The sequence below is a fragment of the Manihot esculenta genome, chromosome 12 (genome assembly GCF_001659605.2).
Source record: "Manihot esculenta cultivar AM560-2 chromosome 12, M.esculenta_v8, whole genome shotgun sequence".
In the NCBI taxonomy this organism is placed as follows: domain Eukaryota; kingdom Viridiplantae; phylum Streptophyta; class Magnoliopsida; order Malpighiales; family Euphorbiaceae; genus Manihot; species Manihot esculenta.
Window position 1 is genome coordinate 25,891,715 of NC_035172.2, and position 17,302 is coordinate 25,909,016.

At 33.1% G+C, this 17,302-nt stretch overlaps 2 protein-coding genes across 9 annotated transcripts; both read right to left on the bottom strand.

The window, feature by feature from the left end:
• Positions 1 to 496: 496 nt before the first annotated feature.
• LOC110627776 lies at positions 497 to 5,076 on the bottom strand. Of its 4 annotated transcripts, none has more exons than XM_043948564.1 (6): positions 4,620 to 5,076; positions 3,774 to 4,009; positions 3,435 to 3,693; positions 1,524 to 1,703; positions 1,285 to 1,440; positions 497 to 984 (listed from the first exon to the last, which is right to left on the bottom strand). In XM_043948564.1, the coding sequence occupies exons 1-6, from the start codon at positions 4,629 to 4,631 to the stop codon at positions 823 to 825; spliced, it is 1,005 nt and encodes a 334-aa protein (XP_043804499.1). In that variant the 5' UTR covers positions 4,632 to 5,076; the 3' UTR covers positions 497 to 822. The 4 variants fall into 4 exon arrangements, with proteins under 4 accessions (XP_043804499.1, XP_043804500.1, XP_021629828.1 ...); XM_043948565.1 differs by having other exon boundaries at positions 3,435 to 3,666; positions 4,602 to 5,076; XM_021774136.2 differs by having other exon boundaries at positions 4,602 to 5,076.
• A 2,822-nt stretch (positions 5,077 to 7,898) lies between these two features.
• On the bottom strand, positions 7,899 to 15,785 carry LOC110628491. Of its 5 annotated transcripts, XM_021775175.2 has the most exons (13): positions 15,368 to 15,783; positions 15,080 to 15,181; positions 13,855 to 13,935; positions 12,644 to 12,753; positions 12,402 to 12,537; positions 12,123 to 12,221; positions 11,549 to 11,654; positions 11,021 to 11,469; positions 10,776 to 10,952; positions 10,449 to 10,646; positions 9,121 to 9,447; positions 8,123 to 8,215; positions 7,899 to 8,035 (listed from the first exon to the last, which is right to left on the bottom strand). In XM_021775175.2, the coding sequence occupies exons 1-12, from the start codon at positions 15,647 to 15,649 to the stop codon at positions 8,123 to 8,125; spliced, it is 2,160 nt and encodes a 719-aa protein (XP_021630867.1). In that variant the 5' UTR covers positions 15,650 to 15,783; the 3' UTR covers positions 7,899 to 8,035. The 5 variants fall into 5 exon arrangements, with proteins under 5 accessions (XP_021630867.1, XP_021630868.1, XP_021630869.1 ...); XM_021775176.2 differs by having other exon boundaries at positions 7,899 to 8,215; positions 11,021 to 11,463; positions 15,368 to 15,784; XM_021775177.2 differs by lacking the exons at positions 7,899 to 8,035; positions 8,123 to 8,215 and having other exon boundaries at positions 9,266 to 9,482; positions 15,368 to 15,784.
• Between the last annotated feature and the right edge of the window lie 1,517 nt (positions 15,786 to 17,302).

Below are 17,302 nucleotides of genomic sequence, written 5' to 3' on the forward strand. Positions count from 1 at the left end.
TAAATATTCATTTCAATAGGATTTACTCAAATCAAATCGGATATCTAAAAAAAATCCAACTCATTATCATTAAATTTGAGAAATTAAGACTCCAATTTATCTATAAAAAATTTTCATTGAAAATGTAGTAGAATAAAAAATATTTTCCATCCAATATTTTCTAATTTGGCTGCAGTGTCACAAAATATATATAATATTTTCCGCAAAAATAAATGGAGCCAAAATTTCCCATCAACAGATCACTGTGCTACCACCACCCTTTGAAAATAAGAATGAAGCGGATTAGTAGTAAACAGGGCTAAAACAAGCTCTTCTCAATTCCTTGAGAGCAAGGACTACGACTAACTCCAACAAAGCTCTCATGGGTTTATCACCATCAACCCATGGGGTAAAGTCTTGCTAGTGATCACAGTTTGCTCATATTCTATCTGCAATTTTTACAAAATTTAACATACACCACAGACAGATGCTCTACATTTTCACTCAACAAGATACGTTACTGCTGAAATAATTTTCTCACATTTGCTTGAAATTGATTCGCTGACATGTACACTGTCCAGATTATCAAAAAGAAGATCATGAAGAGTTGAACAAAGAACTAAAATTTGCCGTCAAAATTTTTTAATGAAAACACACCAACTTGTCAGCTTGGCCATTACCTAGTTATGGTAACACAAAAATGGAGTTCTTGACTGAAGCATTTGGAGGCAATCCTTCCCTTAGGGTTTCTGCTTGAAGACTTGAATCCTCCAGGACTAATTAGTTGAAGCAGTATTCACACGCACCATTCCACAGGTTAGCAGACTACCACGATTTTAATAGTCAACTCAAGAGGAAATTCTCATACTCTGTTCCAGTTAGTGTCTCGTTGACATCTTTCCAGTTCTCAATATGATCCATCAATGGACCTTTATGTATTTTGACCTGACGGCTAGTTAATTCCATAAGTGGAAGCCCCAGAAATTCTTGAACATCCTTAAGTTTCTGCAGCAAGTACGAAAACTACGCATTGAGACTTGTTTCACATCATTATCAGCAGTTGTAGCACCAACATACAGTAGACATCTCTTCGCTAAAAATGCAGAACTCAAGATGGGAACAATTTCATGGAATCTAAAAAGCACAAGGTTTCAGACTTGTGGCATACATTTATGTCATGATTAAGGAATTACTCTGCAAATTATAAAAAATGCAAATATGAATCGATCATGAACGCTTATTACATAGGATCTAGACAATTAGGAATTCTTCCAGATTTCACGAGAGAATGTCATAACAACTTACTGTGCAGTTTTTAACGAGATCCTCATAGTACAGAATGATGTGACGGGTGCTATTGAAGTATTCTAAAGCCCTGGTTGCCATTAACTCCATCTCCTTTAAATCAGCTATTAACAATGTGGAATTAATTGTAGGCTTGTATTTTGCCAGGGTTTCAGCCTACAAGAAATTTCAATAAACAGTTGAAGGTCATTTGCGTGGATGAAAGGTAAGAGAGCTGAAAGGGGCAAGGAAACACTGACCTCTTCCGTGGAATGAACATGAGACTTGTGGGTTCCATTCAATAACTTTGCATGCCGATCATAGGAGTTAGAAAGAACTGAAACCATCCGACGCAGCAGGTTTCTTCGGAACAAAAATATTGCAGATACACCCCTAGTATTGAAGTAGTCTACTACAACTTTATGGTGCTCCATCAATCCCTGCATAAGGCAAAAAGAGACTACAAATTACCCTCTTTCCCTAATAGAACAAAATCAAGAAATAGGCAACCAACAAACTACCAAGCATTCTGTTTATCCTATACAAGGCTGCTCAAATGCCTTACTGTACCTTCCCAATTTCTTCCCTTTCCTAGGAAAAAGGATGTTTTTTTTTTGTTCATTTGTCTAGAAAAAGATTGACATTACTATTAATTTTAAGAATAAAATTGAGATTAAGCTGAAACCACTAATACAGTATAAAGATGAATACTTTCACGAACCATATTCAACCACCCATTGTCATGCCCATTAAAACCATTTTTTTTACAAAAAGAAAAAAGGTTCCCCAACAAAAACCATAACTATCCCCCTTTTGAACTGGTTAACAGCTGAAAAAAAAAAGGATGACATCTTTTTTGCTCAATGAATAATATCCACCAACTTCTTGTGAACTTTCTCCAAAATTACTAAGTGACTTTGTTGTAGTGCCCCGCAACAACTGCTGAACAATAGATGGAGTAGACAAGAAAGTAGAAAAGCTCATTGTCTGAAGAATTTTGAGAAAATTTTTTTATTCTATTCTAATTGAATTGATCTTTACAAGATTTGAGTATTTTTATACAAACAATCAACCTAAATTAGGAATATTTACAATAAGAATAAAATCCCTTAAATCAAGTCTAATTAGGATCCCAAAAATTTGAATCCTCCTAATTAGGAACCTTCTATGTTGGTCAACATTATCGCTATCCAGTACACCAAAAATTTTAGCCCAGAAGCTACCTTGTATGATATTACATGGATTAAGAACAAATGGGTACCCTGTACTACCAAATTTTAGTGCATCCTGAACAAGAATCAGCTGACATCCATGACCCCAATCAGCATCCAAATAAAAACAGATGACAACCCTCCAACTAAAACATGGCGCAAAGGCTGCTATACTATTTATGTTTCAATCTATTTATTGTCTGATCAGTATAGCTTATGTTCAATACTCCCGTTGCAACAAGTAGCTAAGGCACATCAGTTTGAATAGGCCAGGGATTAACACAAAATCACAGATTGTCTATAATATTCATAAATATCCTGGAAAGTAAAACCACTACATCAGTTAATGCTAAGGCTCTATTCAGCAATAATTTTGAAAGTAGTGTTTAATATTTTGACTAGTATTTAGCGGTTGAGGGAGTGGATTGGAGAAAAATACTCCTTATCATGTTAGACTAACCACTATTAGAATAACTATCTGCTACTAAACCAGCTAACAACTACTAAAACAACTAGTATTGCCGAACAGGGCTTAAATGTCATTGTTATTAGTCTCATCATTATCAGAAACCAGGTGCAACTGTGTCCTATCTCACACTACATTTTAGCAAAAGATGAACCAGAGTGATAAGAATCTAGCAAGTAGCAAAAAATCACAAATATGATGCAATGGAAACAAATATGACTACAACAAACAAGATGAATTTGGTTATGGAAGTCGGTTTGTCTATTTAAGAGTGAAAAGAGGAATTCTCTTGTTACCTTGTATGCAAAATTCATGAACAACATAAAACGGTGTGGGGGGAATGATTAATGTCTGGTTGGAGACAAGATATTATTCTGGGTTAAATATAGTAACTTCATCATTTCACTTCTAATGTCATAAATTTAGTAGCCACAGCAGGGAAAAGTTTAAACAAAAATTTAAATTATTAGCTTGCAGTTGAATACTTCAGTTACCTGATTAAGCATCCACTTGAAGCCAACTGCTGCTGAACATTCATTTTTAGAAGCACTAGTGAACCAATCCAAATTGTAAAGTTTGTCTAAAGTCTTTATAATAGATGAAGCATTTCTCCTCCTATCCAACACCGAAAATACCTCTCCGTTTGAGCTTACATTGACATGACTATTTAACAACGTCTCGAACCATCCACTCCCTGATCTTTGCATCGATATTATTGCAAAGTATCTGACAGGATTATGCATACATTCAGCCCTGAAAGTATATGAACTCATGACTTAAAGCAAATCTTAGTGAATTCCAAGTTAAAAATAAAAGCTGAAGTTCTGAATTACCTGTTAAAAGTTTCAGGATGAGGGAAATGCACAACTGGAACTTGCATTCGTCTCGGTTCAATGTCAAAGGAGGGCCTCTCAATGACTTGAATATCTTCAATTTTAATTTTAGTATGGGTGCTTATCTGCTTTAAACAGACTGAGCAGATATAAACACCACAGACCATTGCAAATCCTAAAACTATCATCCTTAACAAAATTGGAGATTTCTTAGGAGGCTTTATGATGATTGTATCCTGTGAAACACAATAAATACGCATCCCATCAATAGGAGAAAAAGCGTGCTAAATAAATTTAAGGAAAATAAATTATCTAAATAAACCACATCTGAGGTTGTATAAGTTAGGCATTCAAAGTAGCTTCTCCTCATCAAAGTTGGTGCTAAAACCCTAAAAACTACAGTGCTCCACCACCACCAGGCACCAAGGAAAAGCCATAGAACTTGCAATAACCACAAAAGATAAGGCCTTTAGAAATGGAGAAGGAAATAAGACAATGTGGATTTAGGAGGAATCAGCTAAAAACAAGCACAATAATCATATGGAGAACACAATAAATACCCAGAATGAAACACAGATCAGACCGTGCAAAGTATTATTCTACAAAACCCATTGCGCCTCATCTTCCATACCCATAAATTTCACTAAAACGGAACAAAGTTTTTTGTAAAAAGAGGAAAAAACACAGCTTAGCTGGTGCTAAAATTTCAAAGCAGAGAACGAGAAAAACATTATCCGGCATGAGCAGCAGCTTGTCATATCCAAATTTTTGCAGGAAACAAAAAAAGAGAACAAGAACTAAGAAAGAGAAAGAGGATAAAGTTAGCACCTTGTTGAACACACATACATATTCAGGCATTGCAGCACTTCCAGGAGCTAAAGAGCAGGAACCCAGAAAAGTAAAGAGAGAACAAGGTAAAGAGAGTATAAATAATAAAAGAAGACTCTCCCTCTCTCTCTCTTTCTCTCCCTGCCCCCTTCCCTCAAAATGTAGTACAACCCATCAAACCCACATTGAAGAATCAAGTAGAGAAAGCAGAAGATGCCAAACAGAACTTGCCCAAATTCCGAGCAGCGCTAAATTAAAGACACAGGCTATACATGTACAAGAACACAAGACTCTAGTGGAGTAAACGTCGCTGCCCGCTGCTTCCAACTCCAAGTCTCCTCTTTCTAGATTTCTAGAAATTTAGCTGATTTACTTAAGAACCCAATAGTGGGTTTGATTGAGGTACGCTCTCCGTAGTTGTATAATCGACAACTGTAGTTGAAATGAAATGAAACGCAGAGCGGAGAGAGAGATGGGGAAAGTGGTAATATTATAGTATTTGTCGAGCTCGAAAATGAGAGAGGGCCCACACAGCTCAGAATGCTTCAATGACTTTGACAGTTTGACTTTTGTTTGGTTTTGTTTTAAAGCTTGCTTGGTTTCTTACGTTACGATGTTGTGAGTGTAGTTTGACATAATCTAAATACAAGTGGATAAACATTAATCCATCTGTTTTTATTATTATTTTTTTTAATATTAATTAATTTTGAATAATCAATCCAAGATTATAATTGAATTTACTTTTCTTTTGTTTATTTTCCATGCTCATATTGTTTATTCGATAATGATAACCTTCTTCGTTATAATCGGAGTACTATTAATTTTATAATTGAAAAATTAATAAAAAAAATTATATTTTTAATGTATTTTAAAAATAAAATAAGTAAAAATTATGTAATGGATAGAATAATTTTAAATATTAATTTATACTTAATTTAATATAGATGAATGGCAATAAATGATTTATATAGTGAACTCCAATTAATTTAGATTTAAAATTATTAGAAGACTTGGTCTTCTAATAATTTTATTTAATGGCGAAAAAGTCTTATTGTTTTCCATTGATTAAAAGATGAAATTTTTAATATTTTATTAATTTATTTATATATTTTAAAAATTACATCAATAATTAATTTGATCATTTTTAACATATTTTAGCAACCAAATAAGTTAAATAATCAAATCAATAAATTAAATCCAGAGCATAATCAATTAAATTAAATTACGAAGGATTCCTTTCTGATTTTGGAGTGAAGAAGGGGCAAGACTGAATCAATGTTTTATTATTTTTCCATTTTGTTTCTACTTTTAGATTAATTAATATTTGAAAATTAAAAATCATTAAAGAATTAAAAAATGACTCGATCATTAATCTAAGGTCTATGTACAGATAATAACAATATATTTTCACATTTTTATTCATGTTTATTAGCTATTAAAGAAAAGGGTAAATTACAATAAGCTTTCCATATTTTATCAAAATTAGTTTTTTATTTTTTTGAAATGAAAATTTGAGTAAATAAAGCTGAAATCTCTCATATTTAATTAAATGCACTTACCATATTAAATATGTGAGTATTATTTTTTTAATACTTAATTAAAATAAATTTATATTTTATAAAATTAAACTCGCTCTATTAAAAACATATGCATCAATTTCTTTTAATTTTAATTAAAAAAATTAAACAATATAAATAATTAAAACTAAAAGAACCTGTTACATAGATAAAATAATATAAATATTAAAGAATGAGTTTTTCATGATTAATTTTATGTAGATATTTTTATGATTTCTTTAATAAAATTAATATATGGAATGGAATTGAGTATTATTTTCATTATTTTGAAATTTAGATCATGGTCGACACAAAGACAATTCTGATTATTAAAAATAGATTTTCGTTGCCTGAAAAATGTTTTAAAATAAATCATATTATTAAGCATATAACAAAAAATGTAATCATAAATTAAGAATGTACCATAAATTTAATCCGATAGTGAATATATTTGATTAATTATAAAGAATAAATTATAAAACTTTCATCAATTAAGGAAAAAATAATTAGATTAATAAAATTTATACATGCGAATGGTTTAGTAGAAAATTTAGTGTTACTGTAAAAAAGTTAATTTTTTTCATTGAAGTGTTCATAAAAGTCCACTACAAAAGTGCGTAATTGAATTTGTAACTAGATTAATTGAATATTTAATATTAAATTTATTTTAAAAAAAAGGCATGAGTGGGATCCAAACTGAATTCGCCGAACAAGTGTGAAAATGAAAATTTAAGTAAAAAAATAAAACAAAAATTATTAATAAAGTTAAAAAAATTATATAATAAATTTTAATTAATTTATTTAATATTAAAATTGTTAATTTAAAAAAAAAGAAAACAACACTGAAAATGGTGCTGGACAGTAGCGTCCAATACCTGACACCAGCCTCTTCTTATTTTTCTTGATAATAATATATAACCAGACGTGGTTTTAATTTGTAATTGACTTTTAAAAAAATCACTTATTAAAAGTTTCAATTCAATATGTTTTAGTAAATAAGTTTTCGAAACCCATCTTTTCGTCAGAAAGCTCAATATACAAGTTGAATGATATTATAGCTAAATACATCGATGATTATTCTGGAAATGAGCCACAATAGTGCGTGATATGGTGATGAACTCTTTAAAAGAAATGGTAAATTGTATATAATAGGAAGAATGATATGTCATAATGTCATTGATGAAAAGACGATAATGCAACAGTGAAAGACAGAGATCGATGAGCACTTTATTCAAATTGAGAATGAACAATATTTAGCTCAATCTAGACACCTACAATGAATTCAACGATTTTTTGGCTATTCAATGCTTAATTCTAGTTCTGCACCCGCATTTAACACTAGATGAGGACTCCCACCGGGAAAACTCCAAGCCCAACTGACAGACACCACCTTCGATTCTTTGATATTTTTTAGTCGGGGAAGGACTCGAGCTTTGTTCATTTACTTGAAGGTAAATTTTAAAGTGGACCCAAATTATTTTATTCAAAAAATATTAAAATAGATTTCATTTTTATTTTTTTTTATAGAATGACACACTTATTTGTGCCTTAATTCAGGATAGACCAAGTAGATTGAAACAAAAATACTGAGGTCTTTGTTTGCTCCAGTTTCCATCGTTAACCATCGCCAGTTCTACTGAGGCCCAATCATGGATTCCGGCCATCCAATACGTGAAAATGAAGCGCGACCATACAGAAGTCTGATCAATTGCTCAAGTAGCTTGAGTAAACATCAGTCGAGTAAATCAAATAATTTGCTTTATTAATGACAAGAACACTTGATGGTAGATTGTACAGAGACCAATAAAAACAAGTCCGTGTTCTTCGGCATATGGCAGTAGCAATCCCTTGCAAGTCATCGTATTTGTATATCTACAGCTATGATACAAATTGAATAAAATAATAATGCTACCAAATAAATCAAAACAAATAAATGTATTTTTTGGTACAGTTATAGATATCAACCTATGCAAATATTTGCTGGATCACTGTCTCAGCATTTCCATTGTACTGTGCGAGGAGATGGATGGCATCTGCCCTAGGCAAGGCAAGAAATTCCTGCACCAATCCATAAATTTAAATCGCAGTTATGCGGCAAGAGAAGTGACAATGCACAAAAAAAAAAAAAAAGAGTATTTTTGAAAAAAAGGTGAAAATACAGAATTAAAATGATAACACTTTAGAACAACCATATTAGATAGGTAGAGTCGGGATGTTTCCCTAAAATTTTTTTCTGTATAAGAGTTTACAATATCCTTAAGAAAATAGGCTTCCGATTAACAACCCCGATTGATTTATAGGAGCATGATCTCTGCAGAGGTAAAATGTTCGGAGAGAATATTCCCCCAAAATTAATTCCGGTTTACTATTCATAAATCATGCTAAAATCCCCCCCCCCCAAAAAAAAAAATAAAAAATAAAACCTTTCCTCATAGTAATACATATCAATTCACGCCAAATGTATCCATGAGTGAGCATCTAGTCCATTCGTTTTTTAACCGAACTGGATTAAATAAACCAAAATTTAAGTATTTATAAAAACCAAACCAAACCAAACCAAACTAAAAACTAATATAAATCAAACCAGTTTGATTTGATTCAGTTCAGCCGTTTAATTGTTTAATAAACTATTTACCTTTTAACACATTTTTTTAGTATTTTAAGGTTCAATTGAAATATTTCAACTATGGGTAGGATCTGATCTCTATATTATATAAAAAAAAATACTGTATTGCTAACTAATCAGTTCTCAAACCAAAATAATCGAATTTTTTGAAAATCAAAATCGAACCCCACTAAAAAAAATATAAAATTGAACTAAATTTCCGAATTAATTAGATTCGGTTATTTCGGTTTGAACCAAATATCGCAGCCCTAGATGTATCTTTGTAAGATGAAAAAAGAAGTCTAAACATAGTTGAGAGAAAATGTGAGTGGAAGGGAGAGAGTTGCACACAACTTACCATAACTTTGAGTATAGCATTCTCGTCACATATGACATCTCTAGATGACACTTGAGTTGGACTGCCCCCATCTTCGGACAACCTGGTGGTTGAAGATACAGTAACTTGGTAGGATGCTTGGGTGCAGCTATCAGCATTTGACTTTGACATGGAACATGCAGAAAGCATGGGAGTATTAACTTCTTTCAAGGAATCAATCCTCAAAAGATTTTCGAAGCGATCTTTGCACATTTGAAGCTTAAACCACTCATTGTGCGTGTGAAGCATTGCTCTCATCATCTTCATGAGCTGCGGTTCTTCAATACCAAACCTCCTACCAATTGCAACCTATCCAAGACATTACAATTGATACTTTGATGCCGCTGTATATAATTCCCAATCAAATACAACAGAGGAATAAAATCATAACTTCCCATACATATATCACTGATGAAGTATCGGAAGTTAGAACATTTCCAGTTCTAAGCAGTCATATTTATACCAAATTGCTTTTGGCACATGAAACATGAGACAGTTAAGGTGTAAACAAAGCTCATAGTCTCTCACAGAAAACAGATACATCAACACATTTTGAACATAGCTAGTCACTTAGCTCTCCACTTTGTAAGCTTCAAAACTTGCAGTGGTTAAAGCTGTTTGATTCTTCTAGAAGATCATCAGAAGAAAGATAATCATCCAACACGTTTACAGAAAAAGCACCACATCTAGAAACTTTGACTATGAATGGCCGAGGTGCTCTCTTATTACCTTGTCCATGCCTATCATTCTCAAAATGTTTTGATCGGTGACGATGGAAATATAATACTATTTAAAATACAATCTCATTAGATACTAGGAAAGGACAATGCAATGCGTCAGTTATTGAAAGCATAAAACAGAATGCTATCCACACAAGAAAGAAGGCAAAAGTCTAAAATGGTTCATTTGATGAGCCATGATCCCATGGAATTGCTATTCAAACATAAAAGTGAAAACTACTTTAGGTACCCAATTTTGTATAAATACTGACAGTTTGATGAATCTATTGGCATATGACAGTTTATCCACTTTAAATACCTTTATCAGTGCATGAAAGCAGAACTAAACAATCACGTACTGTAATCCAGTTTAAAAAGTTGTATGTTACCGCCAAAGCTTCCCACTTTAATTAACTACAATCAGAAAGCTTGCAACAGAGGAACATTCAACAACAATCATAAGCAGTTGCTTTGCACAAGCATGAAACCTAGTTGTAACTTGTAAGAGCTTCAAACAGAACTAGGTAAACAAATTAATGAAAGACAAAGTTGACAATGAGTGTTATATGATTGCTCCAAGTCATAAAATACCTGGAGAGAAGTTGCAAGAGCATGTAAAGGTAAGCCTTTTCCTATCGCATCTTCATTAGGACGGAGTAATGCCAACAAAGTCTCCTTCAAGGGCTTCAGCAGAGATGGATCATTTGCAGCCAAGGGCCCTAAATGTGAGCATGCAACCTTTAGAGCATTTGAATGGTCGCCAGAACTGACCAGCTTAAGAAATTCAACCTGCAACCAATAAGAACAGACGGAATGAGCATCCAGCAGAAGTAGAAAAACCGATGAATTGAATATCCATTCTCACCTGATATCTAATTGATAATTTCAACAAAAAAGTAAATATAAGATCCAGTTCACCTGCTTCAATTGGAAGAGCAAGATAGGATTTTGCACAAAAAAGTGTGGATCCAAAGAATTAACTTCTTCCACAACCTCGGAAGCCATTCCTCTACTTGCTAGTTCTTTCATCCCCAGCAAAATCTCATATTTATCATCCCTGCTGTTCAGGTCCAACAGGGAACTTTTCTCAATGCCCTGCAGAAAAACCTAAATTACAAAATGAATCTATCAAAGAATAACATAATGAGTTACCGAGAAGATACCTGTTGTTCCCTTGACATATTTATACAGGCAGCAGTAGAATTGAAATCAAGCTTGCTGCAACCATGGGAAGGAACTCCAGAAACATAATCTTGGTCATCTTGCCTTCCCCTCCATCTCTTGCGTTTACTCCTTTCTCCAGTTACATAGGTTCTGTTTCTCTGCAGAACTTTCAAGACTCCACTTTGATGTGATCCACTGGTGCTACAATCATCACAATTGCTACTTGATTCACAAGAATATCTTAACTCAGCATCAGTCCCTTTTATGTTATTCATGCCCACATTATTTTCAGGCGAACCATCTGTTTGAGCGCTGCTCATGGAAGTTTCACCATCTGAATGTTTACCGGTACCATGATCCACTTCAAGAGAACAGGTTCTTGATGAACAATAGCCAGTTTCTTGTTGATTGACCTTTAAAGGTCCAGAAGAGTTCTGCATACCTGAAACTGATGGAAGCATAAATGGTTCATGTGAAAGAGAACATTAAAAATAAAGACAAGCATAAGATGGAAGTTTGAGAATCACCAGAAGGTGAAGCAAGACCAGAATCCACAATGCCCCTATAAACACAGTATTCTCGGACAAGCTCATCGAGCATGGAGACATCCAATTTCATCCGACATAATTCATTCTGCAATAAGTAAAGGGATGAAAATCAAACAGTAAACATTCCCCGCAATGCCAAAAAATACCAAGTGCACAATGCAGGTGAATATATAATTCATTGGTCCTATTAGAAAGTAAAGCAATCGTCCCCTACTACTATTATTATTATTTTTAAACCTCTCTCTTCAATAAGAAAACAAAAATGCAGAAAATTACTAAAACAGACTTTGCAGGATTAAATTTGACAAAAATTAGTAAATGCTTGACATTTGCACTGTAGATACAGTAGAATCACATGGAACACTATATATCCATAACCTCACCCTTCCACTACAAAATGATCAAGTGAAAACACCTAAGGAAAATTCAAAAATGCAGTGTTGCCTAATAGCTAATACAAAAGCCCAAAGTGTAGAATGACTTAAAGAAGCCATCAGAGAGAGAGAGAGAGAAAGAGAGAATTATTAATTTTTTTATATGGCGGAAAAAATACCTGAAATGCTTGAAACAGATCTCCCTTGGCAAATCTCAAACTATCAACTGCCCCTTGTCTTGTAAGCTCAACAGCATGTGCAAGAGCTTGTATATCCACCTGAATCAACATTAAATATATTGATTGTGGACAATGAGTTTCTAGACCATTGAAGATTGATGATCTAAAACACGAAGATTCCATGAAGTGGCTCATACAAGTTCATGTATCAACCACTGGATGCAAACTTGAGAGTAATTTTGTATTAGCATCTTTAAGGCCTAAATTTTAGGAACCCACCTCATCAAAAGGAGGTGCCTCATACAAGCTCTCTTGTGGTACAGCAGGAGGATCCCGTTCTTCAAGAAGCAACCTTTCAGTAAGATTTGAAATGGGTGATGAGACTCCTTGGCGATAGCAGAAACCTTTATGTACGCTGGCGAAAAGAAAAAAGAAGAGAAACATTGAACTTCAAGCATCAATTACGACCATACAAAACAGGAAGAAATTCATGGAAAGTTAAAAATAAGTTCAAGGCCAACCTTATCAAATATCTCAATGTCATTGAAAAGACTGGATCATATGCATGTAAATGAGCTCTTAGGACAGAAGACATTAATCCAGCGATGTCAAACCTCCTCCTCTCAGACCACTGAAACATACACAGCATGGTGGATTATATATGACCAATACATGCACCCTTCTCAGAAAGGTTAAATCTATCCATATTCTTTGATGAATCATGGTGAAGAGCATGAAAAATACCATGCTTCATCCACACTCCACTTAACTCTAGAGAAGGTGGCTCAAGTTGAAAGTATTTTCATGTTAAAAGTTCTGGGATAAAATAGGTGATTTTTCTTTTCTTTTTTTTTTTTTTCCTTTTTTTTTTGGTAGATTATAACAGAAGAGCTCCAAATGTAACATTAAACCATTGCATTTAAATATGCCACAGAACTGCTTCCAAAATCCTAAGCTGAGAAAAACACAAGAAGAGTTCTCAACTAGCAGAATCATTCATTATTATAACCTAGAGACCTACACAACAGTTTGCTTCAGTAATTACCCATAATATAAATTACACAAGTCCACATATCATCAATTTGTAACACCATGTTCACTGAATTCATCAAAATCGCTGAAAACATATTTGTTCTCATTGGTGTTGAAATCATTTAAATTACAAAGAAAATTCAGCCAAAATAACACATGCAAGAATTATAGAACTACAAATGTAGAAGGGCTATAACAGTGTGTCTCTTCTATGTGTTCAAGAGCTTAACTTTTATGCCCTTCTATCATATTCATGGAAGATTTTGATTTGGGCCATATGTTCATCCAGGAAAAAAACTTACTCCCATAAAAATTAGGGTCCTTTTTTCATTGCTGGAGCGCTAATATTGAACATATATATAGAGAGAGGATATTGAAATTTAAAATCAAAATTAATAAGTTATAGTTACACTAAAAGTCTAAAATAATAAAACTTCTTTTCCAAATTGCTTTTTTCAACAGCATCCAAGATGGTGCTCTTAACATAAAAAGCAGGCTTGGTCCCAAATCACAATGCCTATGGGCACTTAATAGGATGCCAGATTTTTTTTTCATCATTTTCTAAGTAATTCCCAACATTGATGCAAACATAGACGAGAAGTAAAATGTAAAACAAGCTAGTACTGAGCACTGAACATAAATAATGAGAAGAATAATAAAGAAAAACAACAGCAGCAACAACAATAATAATAGAGCCCACCTCATTTGCCACAGGAGAACTCTGGTCATCTTTGTCATATATAAATGCCAGAAGGACATGCTTGAATTCCTCATATGCTTCCTTGAAGGCAGTACAGAAATGTGTCAAATCCCAATAGCTAAAACCAAACCATTGTATTGAAGAAAGATATTTTTGGATATCTATTCCACTCGGAAAGCCATCATTCCAAAGATCAAACAAAATTGATTTATCACATGAAAAGGATATAGTACTAAATTGGTTTAGCAAGTGTAACGCCACTATGTCATTTCTGGATTACGCACATAAAATAAAAATGAAATGGCAATAAGATAAAATACAAACAAAATGGCAATATTATTTACTACTTCCTGGGATTCCTTTTGCTTAATAGGGTTCATATCATACATCATGTAGACAGCACAAAGACATCACAGCTTCAGACTTTTACTCTGCAAATCTTAAAATTGTTGTCAACCACTATGAACTAATTGAGAGATTATTTTAAACATATCAGGCAACCATTATGATCAATGTCCAAAGCATAACATCTTGATATTGGCAACTTGGTAATGTGTACATGTCAATTTTGGATATATGTGATCATGTCCAACCATGTTAAAGTTGAGTCGAACTAATCATTAATTATTTATAGGTAAAACATATCATATGTCATGTGAAGTTATGTTTGCGTTGCATTAGTGGACTTTGTGGCAAGTCATAATCAAATTGCTCTCACAAATACTACATCTATCCAAAACTGCTACCTCTAATTCATCATCCACAGTCTACACAGATTTCAAGAAATTGCAAATGATTGACCTCCAAAGACGTCAACTCTGTAACCAAAGTGGCAGGTCTAATCCACAATTGCAAATCCTTCAGTGACAATAAAATGAAAACACTACTAACTAGTCTACTCCTCTATCTCCATTGTCCCAACCGAGTTAAAGAGCCAGTACTCTGAACTAAGATCTAAGTTCAGCTCCTGAACAATAGTCCCATTTGTTCCAAGATATGCATTAATTCACAGCCCTAAACTATTCTAAACTAAGAAATGAAGCGAAGTCCAAAAGTCAGTTCCAGCAGACACGATGACTAATGAATTGAAAATAAGCATCCTCAATGGCATTCTGATATATTGACAGGAGCATAAAAAAGCTACGAATTGTCAATAATAATAATAATAATCAACATAGAAAAAGTGCCTACTCATTGAAAAATTAAAAAGAAAAGAAGTAACTACCGGATAGGCATCGAGAGCACAGGGAGCAAGAGCGGTCCTTATGCATTCAATTGCAGAATCTCTGGCCTCCTCTGTCCCACTCCTCAGTAGCTCAATAAATTTCTTCACACAAAAAGACAAGAGAAAAGTCTTAATAAATATAAAACCCAGTTATTATAAAACCAAGCAAAGTAATTTCAATTCCTGTATCAATTTAAGATAATAACCAACCACCGTAGAAACTTTTACTACATTTTCCCGAAAATCAAGCAAACAATAAAAACAGAAAGAACAAACATAAAAATAAACCTGCTTCTGCAAACGAAACAGAAGCCTATGGTCATCAAGGACGAAAGGAGCGTGAGTCCGGAGAAGATCGATGGCCGAGTCAATGTCACCGGCCTCCAAGCACCGTCTGATCTGGCGAATGATCAATCTGGATTGGTAAGATGAAGAGGAGACAGAAGAGGATGGAGACGGAGAAGATAATGGCGACGGAGAAGAAAAGGAGTCCTCGATCAAATTCTCTGATTTCGCAAAATCAATGACAAGATCGTCCAGCGCTTCCCAGTTCATGGGCGTTGAGTCCATATTTCTTTTTCTGGGGAAAATTTTCAAGAATGAGTGAGAGAGAATTTTTGGAGTTTTTGTTAGTTTTTATTTTCGTTTTGTTTTTTTAATTTCAATTTTTGGTATCAGGTATTTGAGAGAGAGAGTGAGAGAGTCGAGAGAAAGGCGGCGATGTGAAGTTAAAATAAAAAATAAAAAATAAAATACATATAAGATTATTTTCTAAAAAAAGAAACTACATGTACAAGATCGTAATTGAGGATGGTATCGTTGCCAGGTGTCAGCTGTAAAATTACCATTTTAGAAGCGACTTTTCTTATGGTTACAGATAGTAAATCCAACATTTCCTATTGTTGTTGACGTGTAATGTATGCATGTGTGCCTAGTTTCAAGTCTGACTAGAAAACGATGTCGCATTTGCGGCCTTAATATACAGAACTAGGTGATAGAGGAAAAATCTCTAGATGATGATTATGTTTTTAAAATTCTTTTTTCTGTTATCCTAAAGAATGGATAATTCCGATATTTCCCAAAGGGATTACTACCAAAGTAATTCTGTTGGTTCAATCTCTGTTAGAAAAAAAAAAAAGGGAAAAACGAATTGTTTTGGCTCAACTAATTGGTTTTATTCCAATAATATTAAATTTATTTGTAAACTTTAACATTTTAAATTTTTTTAAATAATTATATCTGATTAAAATTGTATTAATACAAAACACTCCTCTTGTTAAAATTTAAGTCCATTTTACTTAATACATTTTTGAAGTGTCTATTTTTATTAATATTAAATGATTAAAAAAGAAATTGTATTGATATAAAATAAATATTTATTTTATATAAAATTAAATAATAAATAAATATATTTTTATTTTAAACTCAAAATTTATTAATAATATGAGTTTAATAATAAGAAGCTAAAATTCATTAATATAAATAAGTATATTTAATAAAGAGAAAATTACTTTTTACTTATTGAAATTTAATGTGATTAACACTTCTCTTTTTCTATTTTGACATCTAACACTTAAGTCCATCATTTTCTATTCCATCCAAATTTGTAAGTCTTCCATCCAAATTCGTAGGTCTCCCATCCAAAATAGTCATTTGGTCAAAGAGTTTAAGGTGAAAGGTGAGATTTTTTACCAAAAATGCTTTTAATGAATTTGTTAAAACCCATCTCAACGTGAAATCTCTCTATTTTTCTTCTCCCTCATATCTTCTCTATTTTTTTCGGCCATTGTTGATTCTCTTTTTTTTTTTCTTTTCCATCTTTATTCTCACTCATATCTTTCTACTCTCTCATATCTTTCTTCTCTCTCATATCTTCTTTATTTTCTTTCGACCACTGTTGATTCTTCTTTTTTTTTTCTCATTTCCATCTTTCTTCTCCTTCATATCTTTTCTATTTCCTTTCGACCATTGTTGTGAATCATCAATAGGAAGAATAATGTCTGTATCAAGTGGCTCTGTCAGGTACTGAAATGAAAGATTGAAGAATATATATGAACTACAGATGTGGCAAAATGGCTAGGATAAGGATTTCTGAGTCAGCCGAAAATCCTAAAATGCAGAGATAATGTATGTGAAAGTTTTCGTGGGTGGTGTAAACCTATGAATCAAAGTTCAACTCCATCAAGTGGCAGCATTAACGTGTATGAGGGATGGAAAATCGAA

Excerpts from the sequence above, each read along its gene's own strand:
- LOC110628491 (XM_021775175.2), bottom strand. The coding sequence starts at position 15,649 with ATGGACTCAACGCCCATGAACTGGGAAGCGCTGGACGATCTTGTCATT. Across the intron at positions 13,936-15,079 it reads GTGCTCTCGATGCCTATCCG|GAAGCATATGAGGAATTCAA; the intron begins GTAGTTACTTCT and ends ACTGCCTTCAAG. Across the intron at positions 10,953-11,020 it reads ATATGTCAAGGGAACAACAG|GGCATTGAGAAAAGTTCCCT; the intron begins GTATCTTCTCGG and ends GTTTTTCTGCAG.
- LOC110627776 (XM_021774136.2), bottom strand. The coding sequence starts at position 4,631 with ATGCCTGAATATGTATGTGTGTTCAACAAG. Across the intron at positions 1,704-3,434 it reads TCAAGTGGATGCTTAATCAG|GGATTGATGGAGCACCATAA; the intron begins GTAACTGAAGTA and ends TGCCTTATGCAG. Across the intron at positions 985-1,284 it reads ATCTCGTTAAAAACTGCACA|AAACTTAAGGATGTTCAAGA; the intron begins GTAAGTTGTTAT and ends TACTTGCTGCAG.